Source organism: Opisthorchis viverrini (assembly GCF_000715545.1).
Source record: "Opisthorchis viverrini unplaced genomic scaffold opera_v5_94, whole genome shotgun sequence".
In the NCBI taxonomy this organism is placed as follows: Eukaryota; Metazoa; Platyhelminthes; class Trematoda; order Opisthorchiida; family Opisthorchiidae; genus Opisthorchis; species Opisthorchis viverrini.
This window is the reverse complement of record NW_008751751.1, coordinates 1285891-1297702: the sequence shown is the minus strand read 5'-3', so window position 1 is coordinate 1297702 and position 11812 is coordinate 1285891. Positions and strand designations below refer to the sequence as shown.

Here is an 11812-nt window from a genome sequence, read left to right as displayed (position 1 = left end):
CTAGCCTTGCGATAACGCCTTGAACGTCGAGTGAAATACATGAAATACGTGTCCAAAAATAGGATAGCATGCGATACACTGGTGACCACGAGGTCACCGCGCGGCACATCAAACTCCAGAGCAATACGGACAATGTAAGTGATTACCTGCGGACGGTCCAGTCAAGCCCCCACATCAATCCGTACGAGACCGGAGTTTCGTCTATATTTGCACCGTATTGCCGAAACGAATTATGAACACCAGTCACCTTTTCTAAAGAGGTGACTCTTGCGATAATGGGACAGCCACGGCCCGCCATAAACACGGATGGATCCCATCCGTGGTGAACCTGCCGTGAAATTACGCTTGCCATGGCGAGATGTCACATTTGGCCAATACATGCATCAGCGCGCAAAAACACAGTGCGACAGGAAGACTCATCGACAGTCAAGTGAGTCGAGATTAAGAAACAAGCCGCTTTATCGGATATCGTAAAAGGCGTGCACGACCGGCGCAAGTCGGTTAGGCTTGAAAAAACTCAAGGATAATCATACACTTAAATGTCTAGTTAGCAAAATGAGCTTACCTCAGCTTCAATTTCAGCTATCTTTTGAAGGATGCTCATTGTAGCGAAACAGATAAAGCCGACAAGGGTTGAGGACGGAGGTGTAAGAAGTGTGCGACCGAACACGGACTTCGACCAAGCGGGACTTCGGCCACTGATTGGTCAATGCGTCTCATGTCTGGTCATGGCCATCACTTTTGTTGTGCCGTCATCCTCATGCTCATTGGCTGAAATCTCAATGGGGGGAATGTCCGAAAATGGTGGCCGAGCTGAATGCAGGGCCGATCCGTAGACGACCGGGGTTTGCAAAGGGAGATTTTAACATAAGGTTTAAACATTTGATGGTATTAATCGAGCACCTAAAATTTCCCTATCCGACCGAAGTTTTGTTAGAATTTGTTTAAACGTACTCAACATCCACTGTGGGCATGGAATTAATGTTTTAATGGCTGCCGATAACCATCCATGATGTCCCAGTGAAAGTGGTGGTGTGTTTCATGGAGAGGTTTGGTTCACTGATCCACGGATTGATGCGCGGGATCCAGGCTTTGGCTCAAATTTCCAGGTCCGTTTGTTGCTGTCGGTCAGCAGCTTCCGTTCACCTACAAGGCTCAGGCAAAAAATGGCGAAGCGCCGTTCTTCAAGTCCTCAGCGCGGAACAGGAATCTTTCCATGGCGAGTACTAATCCAAAAAGGGGCATAAAAGTTCCTTGATCCCTGTTTTAGATAATAATAATAATAATAATAATAATAATAATAATAATAATAATGTTTACTCTCATCTTGTGAATAACCGTGAACAACCGCCGGAGAAAATTTAGTCCACACACTAGCCACCCGAAATAATGAGAATTTTGCCAAAAATGTATGCATACTGAGCTTCAAAATCTCCTTAATATTCCCCCGCCGTTTGTTCGCTCCGTCAAAGGTGAGAAAACGTAAACCAAACCCAGTTCAAACAGGGCACAAATGACCACCAGGTCTCTCCAAAGGCAACGGTACCCCAGGAGAAGTAGGCCTAGCGCTGCGAGACGGGTTTCACGATCAAGGGATTTAAGAGTGGCAATCGTTATCGTGGCAACTCGGACACACTCAACGTGGGTTGGTCTTTCTTGTGTCTTGGGTAGAAAATTTGTTTGGCGTATTCAAGCAGCGGTCTGATGTGGGCCGCATTGGGTGTCTGGAAGTCCTTGCGAGTGATACGAGAGATGGTTCGCTGGATCATCCGTGGAGCGGCAAAGGTCTTTGGAACCGACTTTTTCTAGTGCATGTTTGAAGGGAGCCGGATAAGTTAAAAAAAATTTATTATCTATCATCGTAATGCCTTCTAGGCCATTCTTATCCTGCACGACAAAGTGGTTCGCTGAGTCTTCTCCGGCGCATTTCACGTGATTCAGAGGAAGATGCCAATCCAACAGCTGCTGCTTTGCGGTGCCTACATCCGTTTGTAGGGCACTGGTATTTGGACCCGAGAACTGCAAGTCATCCGCAAAAAGTAGACGTGGTCTTTCAAGAACATCTGGAAAATCGTTGACGTATATCAGAAACAGCAGTGATTCCGAAACTCCCATAAGTCAGAGTTGATGCAAATGTCCAACGGACCCTATGCGCTGGGGTTCCATCCAGGTGGCCTTTGGAACGTTAAAATCACCTAACAGCAAGGGATGTGTGAATTGGTACTTGGGGAAAGTTGCGTAAGGGATTTATGAGGAGCCGGTTTTCTTTCGGTTGATTCCAGGGGTAATGGTAGAACACCCCGAGAAAAAGAGTCCCGTGATGTAGGATTTGAATCCACAGTGCATCGCGAAACTTGCAGGAGCTGTGTTGGAGGGGAAAGTCCGGATATGCAGAGCCGCATGTAAGCGTAAATCTATGCCGCCTGACGACCCGCGTTTTCAACCGGATCGGAAAACGAAATAGGCCTCAGGGACGTTTGATGTTATCCAGTCTCTGGAAGTGCGATTATGAACGGCTGCTTATGGCAGGCCGACTGTTTAATATCACAAAGTTTGCTGTCGTGGACAGGCAATACCTCTGATGCTTTCGAAAGTAGGGAGCTTGCTGTTGTGCTACCGCAGAGGTTAGAGGACTCAGTAGCTGCATGCTAATCAAACGCCATGAGAGTGCTTCTGTGGCATACTTGTTTGCTTCAAAGGAAAATGCATTTGTTTGTTTTCTTGGGCTTTTGGGCGTTGTGACCGGTCAACCCAGGTCATCTGAGGTCATGGGGAACGACTGTGTTCAACATCGGAGAGGCTGGTTTTGACAGAGTGAGGCGGGAAGCAATCAATGTTCGGTTTTCCGTGGTTGTGAGGTTCTTGCAGCAGTTTCCCACATCACTGTCAACGCTCTTGGTTGATCTCACAGTGGACCTTGCTGCTCGTCTCCCTACAGCTGACACAGTTCAGCCCAGAACTTTTGAACTATGTGCGGAGCTCACCGCTTAGCATATGTCGCCCTGTAGGAAAATAAACGAAGATGATTCCACCCGCTTTGAATGCTGCATCCATGCAAGTCTTATCTTCTCCTGAGCATTGTTTCCGTTGGTAGTCGAGGACTCTCCAAGTTCGAATGAAAACCGCAAACCGTAGATGCAGTCTGTTGCGGCTTCGTGCTTTCAAGAGTACATGGGTCCACCACCAACCACGGGGGTTTGCCAGAAGTTTGGGGTCAGCCGAACTTTTGCCAAGGGGCAGTTTCTTACAATCTGGCCCTCTAGGTCTGTTGTGGCCCAGTTTTCTCGCGCCTATAGAGCGATCCTCGGATAACCATAACAGTGTTTATTCCCAACTTGTGGGTGGCACACTGTCCGGCATGATCATATGTATACAGCCAGAACGAAGCATGACTGGCAAATCTGCGGATAGTGCGGATTGCGCGAAAAGAGGACAATGTCATAAACGGTGGGAAGTATTCGATGAGATAATAATAATAAGTTTCTCTCACAACATGTTGGGAGCGATGGGCATGAGGTCAGACTAGTTCAAAGATATACCCGGCTGGTAAAACTGTGGTATAATCTTAGACCAAACAGACTCACCGGTCGCACTGTTGTAGGGAGGTCAGATGCAGGGGACAGGCTTGATGGGGTCAAAGAGCTAATACATCGGGCGACCCGAACAACGTATACGGATTTGAACTTGTGGAGGAGACAAGCCGAAACTGCAGCAGAAAAATCAGGCTAGCCAAATTTAAGCAAAAATTCAACAGGTACGAAAAGCCTCGTTCAGGAGACGGGGTCGGATGAAAAATCTGCTCGTAGTTGCGACTACAGGCTTGAGTGGGAGAGGGGTTGCGGTCGAAATTCTGAAGAAAATAATTGCTGGAGTGCCGTCTCACTGGGTGTGGCAGTGCCATACCATCATTGCGTTGATCTGTTTTGGTTTATGGACAGCCCCCAACAGTCACTAAAAGTGCCCAGATCGGAGGGGGGATACACATTTCCATGGCAGCTGGATCTCATTTAGACGGAAAGATTGACACAGAGTCAGGCGAGTGAAGGGTAACAGATAATTTCCCTTTTGTTGGGGGACCATGTGAGTGTAGACCGGGGACTAGCCAGTTTGAATGAATAACAGTTCTACGGGGCGTTCGGGCAACTGCAGTCGAGGTTTGAAGCCCGAGAAGAGGGGCAACCAGGAGGAAATAGAATAACAGCGATAGTGTGTGGCGAATGTCAGGGGGCATAAGATACAACGGTGTCAATAGAAAAATCTAAAAGGGAATGACAGCAAGCTAAATGAACCCAAGAAAGGTGAATACGTTTGCTGATCTAAAAGCCAAGTACTAGTTGAGCCAGAGCAGGTGCCCAGTTTTAGCAAGGTAAGAACTTTGTCGTCGATGTGTCTAGTAGGGAGGCTAGCTGTTGGACTAGTTGGAACGGGCGATAGTTTCTAGCTTACCAAAGGGTGATGAGATAGGGTCTGTGTTGTGAAAAAAGGAGTTAATGTGAGCAGCGACAGTAGACAAGCAACAGGCATACAGGCAACAACTTCCCAGATAATTGATAATAATCGTAGCTTAAATGAGATCTAATACGTCAACCTAACAGTAAAGTAAGATTAAGGATCATCATTCGCCGAGTCACTGTTGCCAACTCCAGAAAACGAATGGTGCATGGTGAAAAACAGTCACTAAGTGCTAGCCGTGACTCCGTTTAATAAGCAAATAATGAGTTATCTGCATTTTGTGCATATGATCGCCCCAGATGACAAGTAGGAAAAACATGTGTGCTATGCTTAGATGATGAAGGAGATTTGGGGTGGTGTGACACAACTAAGACGAAGATGGCAACTCCTTGCACGTCGACGTGGGCACCGTTGATGGTGAGCAGGAATCCTCTGCGTTTCTCGTAGTGGAGGGGGTTTTGGAACAGGAAGTCTAGATACAGTTAAAGGTCGTAGAGGTGGAGCTGCATGTGGCTCCGGAGGGAGCGAAGGCTGTAATGGAGTAGGTGGTTGGCGAAAAGGGATCCCAGGAATATAGTACGCGGGTTTCCAGAAGGGCGGAACTTGATAGGGGCCAGGATTATGTAATTGTAGTTGCGGTCTAGAGATCCTTTCGGGGAACTGCGTTGCATGGTCAGAGGGGCTACAGATGCGCTTATGAGGAATTACCGGTTTAGTCGGGTTTGTAGAAGAATGGTGAAGATCAAGAGCTCGGGGGGTTGGTGCAGGAGAAGGGTTTAAATTGCGAGGCTTGGACAGCGGATGTTTGATCCCAAGGAAGTGCTTTGGTGGGGAGACACGAAGTGTCATTAGGCCAGAGGGTCTAGGGCAAGAGCCTGTACTATCATCCTCGAATATAGCCTCATGTGAAAGCTGATTAGTTACCGCATCTCTTCAACCAGCGGTCGATCTTTTTGGCGTGGCGGGGTCAGAGATAACGTTTAAGGGTGCCCATGGAAAGAAGTGGAGGGCCCGCAGTCACGAGCACGGGATGCAGGACCTGAGTCTAACAGGCAGGTTTGTGTTACATGGTGGCACGCTTCAGCGCAGATAGTGGCGGCTGATGGGGCAACAGGTTCAGGTAACTTTTTGGTATGCTGTCTTTGCATTCCAGTGCGGGCAGACTTAATTTTTAATGTGTGGATTTTTTACGGAGGAGAGTAGGATCTTTGCTGTTAGCAGACGGATGGCACTCTTTTCATCCCAAAATTGCATTTATTTCGTCAGGATGGGGCAACAAGGTAACTTTTTGGTATGCTGTCTTTGCATTCCAGTGCGGGCAGACTTAATTTTTAATGTGTGGATTTTTTACGGAGGAGAGTAGGATCTTTGCTGTTAGCAGACGGATGGCACTCTTTTCATCCCAAAATTGCATTTATTTCGTCAGGATTTAGAAGGCACACGATCGACTGTATGGTTCGGAGAGAGGACAAGATGAAAAATGTATTCATTTTCCACGCGTTCTGAGATTTTTCTAGGTCATTCAGGACCTGGGAACCTACTGCAGCGGTGGAAGAAATGTTGTTGGGCTAAGGAGGAAAGGATACTTCAGGTAGTACAACTGAACAATCTGAGGTCGCTTGGAATACCGTCTTTGCCGGCCTCGAAATATGAGGGGGTTTGGAGCTGGGTCTTCTGGCTCTAAGCCGCTTCTCTGAACATACTGTGAGGGCAGATGACAGGGATTCGGGATTTAGCTACTACTCTGAGGAGACACATTGGAGTGGTGTCATAATGAGATACTTTGGAGCAGGTTTGGGTAGTCCAGACAGGAATGTGGAAGCGTGGGACAGTGGCGGCACTTTGACAGGAACGATTGTGAGGATGAGAACTAAACGCGCTCGACGAACTAGGGCTAACACCGATTAGGCCTACTGGAGAAGGGAGACCCATTTGGCCTTTAAGATCGCAACCAATCTGACGACCACCGTAAAAAAAATAGTTATCCGGTATAAAAACTGCTTGAAGACCTGCGGATGGGTAACGGATCCACGGATTCACTGATTGATGCACGGGATTAATGCCTTTTCCCAAGTTTCCTGGGTCGGTTTTGTTCTTGTCGTTCAGCGGCTGCCGTTCACCTGCAAGGCATAACTGAAAAAGGGTGTAGCACTGGTCCTGCAAGGCAAACTGAAAAAGGGTGTAGCACTGGTCTTTGTTTTCTCATAGCGGGGCAGTATGCTCGCCAGAATCCAAAAAAGTTTCCACAGCACCTATTTAAACCGAACTGAACTGAAAGGTAACAGCATGGTTCACCGGTCTCTAAGTCACTCTGTCAGCTCCAAAATAGTCAACAGTTTACAGTACTCCACATATGCTTCATTCCTGTACATTCACAAGCAACATCATTTGGCCGCATATTTCTTTATGAACCGTTCGGTTAAGTATGACGCAGATGGGGAGGCGGTTGTTGGTTTACGATCACATGACATACCGCACACATCCTTTTTGAGTGTTCCATGAAGTGCTTATGTTTCTACAAAATATAAAGACCATTTCTAAATTCCAGCACCCACGACTGGCTCCTACCGGCTGCTTTTACTATTCACAACTTTTTCCTCGGAACTGACAGCAGTGACTCAGTGACTGGCGAACCACACTCTTACCTTTCTGTTTAGTTTACTTAGGAACTTCCAGTTAAACTAGAGTCCCAGCCCAATATCCCGGAATTTCTATCTCAACCGATCATTATCTGCCTGCTTCCTTTATTCACTTTGACCCCCACGCACACTGGCGCTGCACAATGTAGACCTGGCAAGTTGATTCAATAGCTATGCTCAAACCCACTGCAGCCCCTTCGTTGCAGTAATTGTCATCGCTTGTGTCAACTAGTCCGCCGGCTAGCCCCATTGCTCGCTACCTCGGCGGCTGGGTTCTCACCTTCCGAAAATCATGCAGCGCTTTTTACCCTGGCCTTGTGCATTTCGGTCGACTAACTTTCAGTGGAAACACAAGAAACAACTGTTATCGCCAATCATGGTCTCTTGCAACGCACGCACTTCGAGTAGAAGCCGATTAGTAATGATTTGTTGTGCCCTTTCACTGCGTTGGCCACCTCAGCGAGTTCTTGGTTGCTAGATCAGCCAACAAACATTCATCCTTTCAGAGGTTCACTTGAATTGCTGTCATCCCTCCCATACCACATTATTTTCTATTGGATACCGTTTGACCTTATGCCTCCAGCACTCACTATACCCTACTGCTATCATCCTATTTCATCCAAATTTTCCCTATTTCCAAGTTCCGAACTTCGGTAGTAGCTGCCGCATACGCCCCTTAAAACCATCATCATTCTATCTGGCTGGTACCCAGGTCACACTCCTGTGGTCCTACAAATGAGTCAAAATTGCCGTGACTCTATCGGCCTGGCTCTGCCTGTGTCAATGCCTTCGACTAACTCAGATCTAGCCCCCACATGAATGCATGACCCTGCCAGATTGTCGCACCAATGATGTTCGTTGCTGGTCTGCTCAGCGACCAGAGTATGTGTATGTGATAATGGCATGGCACTACCATACCTGGTCTGATGGCACTGCTGCAACCATTTTCCCCTACCACCGTCCTTCACTTCTTGCTCACTCGAGTCTGTAATTGTAACTACAAAATATTTTTCGCGGGCTAAGCTGCCTCTGGGATGCGCTGATCCTAACCCGCTTTAATTTTCGTACGAATTTCACCAGCCTGGTTTCCGCTAAAATTTCAGTTTACTCACTTTACAAGTCCAACGATTTCGTTCGGCCCTATGCACTAGCGCTGCCCCCCCCCGTCGAAAATATTCTGTATACCTGACTTCCCCACAAGAGTGACACCAGTCATTTTATTCAGTTTTAATATAAACCCTGTTTTTGATATAAAACTGGCCATTTGTCAACACTTTGAATCGTTCAATCGTCATCCACGATTCTGCTTTCTACTCAACATTTTACTCCACTGCTCATTATAATCCCTGTTTCTGATACAAAACTGGCCATTTGTCCACATTTTGAATCGTTCCATCTTCACCTACGCTTCTGCTTTTTACTCAACATTTTACTCCACCCCTAAAGGTTACTCATGGCCAGCAACGATTTTTCAGTTTAAGTTCACGACAACCGGGCGCATTAACCTCATGTCTCATTATCCAAGTTTTTCTGGTTCCAACAACTATGGGACCTGCGTCATGATTGTGTCGCGTTGGTTGTACTTTTCTCCCCGTTGTAATAATAATAGTTGTTGCCCGCTGAGTTTGTTTTAACGGCCCGATGATGCCTCGATTTTTTGTGAAATAAACCCAATATTATTAACAACCCATGATAGCCAAATAGGACAAGTTGAAATAAGAGTCAGCGTAGCACCAAATTTCCGTTTGCAGGTAACACGTCCAAACTGAAGCACAAGTGGAACATAGTCAGCGTGCTTGGCCCACATGAACTGCGCTCAAGTATACTGAAAGCCTTTCCGCTCGAACAGTGCCCAACATCTAAGTCACGCATCATGCGACAAAATTTGTGTCGATAAAATTGCCAAATATGCAAATATATGATTTATAATCACTTGAGAAAGGCCAATCTGCTTTGGCCTGAAAGCGTTTGATCGCCCAGTGATCCAGGACTCCGGCAGCTTTTTGAAACTGGGTAACTGCGTACCTAGTGTCCTCAGAAGATGGAGCACAAAATGCGAAGGTCGAATTTGTGGAGCAACCAGCACCACTTGCACTTGCAATCACGACATAGTTCGCTTCTCAGTGAATGATTTATAATCACTTGAGAAAGGCCAATCTGCTTTGGCCTGAAAGCGTTTGATCGCCCAGTGATCCAGGACTCCGGCAGCTTTTTGAAACTGGGTAACTGCGTACCTAGTGTCCTCAGAAGATGGAATGGAGCACACGAAGGTCGAATTTGTGGAGCAACCAGCACCACTTGCACTTGCAATCACGACATAGTTCGCTTCTCAGTGAGATACCATCCCAGAGAATACTCACGCTATTTGTTGGGTGTCTACGTAGGTTAGTTTTCAACGTAAGGCTCAGATGTCTTAGTTGTCGTTAGGTTTGTGTCACGGGGAAGTGTGAAGTCATTGGTTCAAAATACATAGTTATGCTATTTGCACTTGCGACACAAACACGGAACCACTGAGTCTGCATCCAACGCTCGTATCTGAAAACAAAGAAGAATGAAAGGGAATTGGTAATGCACAACGAGAAACAGCATTGCAATCCGTGAATACCACATGCCAGATTTGTAACGACCTCTGCTGCCCTGGTACGTGGGAGTTATTTCTACCACATCACCGTACTTCACAAACTACAAACCTGCTCAGACGGAAAATTTTGACCAAAGTCATACGAATAAATGATTTACTTAGATATCCTGAAAACCACAACCGGGACTGGCCAAACGGAGCCACTCATCGTGTGCGGCAGTCAACTCCATAACTCTTCTGGATACGATGCAGCTCCATGGAAGACTTGCTAAACAAGTCAACAAAGCAAACAAGCCCTTTTGCTGTCTTCTGTCTAACCAAGGGTTGCTTGCGTAAACTCACCGATCCGCTTTCTGCAGGTCGTACGAGTACTGCACTTTCAAAATGACCATAATCAGGCGGCCGTGTGATGAACGACAGAGCTTACACTGGAGTACATGAACACAGGTTTATTGGTTTATGCCGGCAATCAGCCTTGTCAGCTTTCCAAAGTGACCATACGTCCACCCACTTGTATATTATGAGAGTTTAACCAGCTGACGGTGTGAGTACTTCTGCTGCCTTCCGCTTGCACCACGACGCCGGTAACTTTTGCTTGCACGGACATTGAACGCACATTCTTCGCTAGAATTCTTCTAATTTAACTCGCAAGCGATGAGAAGACGTCACTAATTACGGTGTAATTATTCTAGCAACTGTCTTGTTACATTAGGGTCGTCAACTAATGAGCACTTTCGGCCTAAGAATCTTACACCTTAGCATTCGAGAGCACAATGTACTAAAATAAAAATGAAACGAAAGCTCGCCGGCTGAAGCCGTCTAAAATCGGGACTGTGCGTACCCTGGTGTGACAGCTTACAGGCAAAGTTATGGGTCTCACAACCTGTGGTGACAGGCAGAAAATTATGCGAAATCTATACATATTAATATGAATGCATGATATCTGGACAACGTTAAACATTTGCGTCTATACATAATGTATGTGTGATGTGGAAACGAAGGCGTATCAGCGAATGTCTAAGCTGTAAGTGATGAATAACCAAGAGATTTGGATAGGCCAGCAGTGGCTCAGGGTGAAAACAGTCAAAATATGATGATCTGGACCACTGGAAGTCCAGTACAGTCTTGCGAAGTTTGATTAGCCAATAGCTGTTTTGCCAACAGTGTCTTATTCCAACATCAGCTAACCATTGTGTTTCATGATTATATATTACCAAAAGGGAGATGACCATGAACTTGGAAAGTGAGGGGACCTTACCGGATTTCATTCAGATATCCGGTAAGACGGCGACCGAATCGTGTCGAAACCTTTAGGCAACTATAGCCAAAGTGCTCCATGTTGCCTGTGTGGGCTGAGTAGACTCATTCTGTCCTGTCTCTATGGTTCATGGTTCGCTTGTCCCCATAACTAGGAACGGGTAAGTTGTGACTCTACCCACCGCCTTAAATTCTTTTTAGGTATCCCGCAGGTGGGCGACAGTCTTAAAATTGTCAGTCCGGACCAATGATGACAGACTCCCTCACCAATCAAAAGTAGTTTGTGGATCTAAGTCAGACTTAGAGCGACAAGCGCGCCGATCGGAATCATAAAAGAGAAGGGCTCCACTAATTGCACTCAACTGTGACGGAACTTTCTCACAGGACCTTAACGCAGTGCACGGAACTGCGTATCATTTCTCTAATCGCGGCACTCTTGATGACCGGTACGGGGCTGTCCATAAACCGAAAAATCTAAGTGCGATGATGGCATGGCACTGTCATGTCCACTGAGATGGCATTATCGCACCTATTTTCTCCAGAATCTCGGCCGCAACCTCTCGCCCGCTCAAGTATGTAGTCACAACTACGAGCAAATTTTCCACCCGGCCCCGTCTCCTGGACGAGTTCTTTCCTACTCGATGAATTTTCATTCACATCTAAGCTGCCTGGTTTTCTGCTGCAATTTCGGCTTGCCTCTTCCACAACTTCAATTCTGTATACGGTGTTTGGTTCGCACTATATATTAGCACCATCTCCCACCACCACCTTTCCTTTGCACCTTAGTTTTCTACAACGGTGCAACCAGTGAGTCTGCTTATTTTCAGATTAAGACACATTTTTGAGACAAAACTCGCCATGTTCCCCCAAGCCGAAGTATTCC

The 11812-nt window shown here is 46.6% G+C and overlaps 1 protein-coding gene across 1 annotated transcript in view; it reads left to right on the top strand.

Annotated features, from left to right (window-relative positions):
• Positions 1–2078, top strand: part of T265_05207 (hypothetical protein) — a gene marked incomplete at both ends in the record, with an annotated part of 6728 nt that extends 4650 nt beyond the window's left edge. The window contains one exon of the mRNA XM_009170151.1: positions 1876–2078. Coding sequence (XP_009168415.1) covers positions 1876–2078 — 203 coding nt within the window. The remainder of the gene's footprint in view (positions 1–1875) is intronic.
• Positions 2079–11812: the final 9734 nt, after the last annotated feature.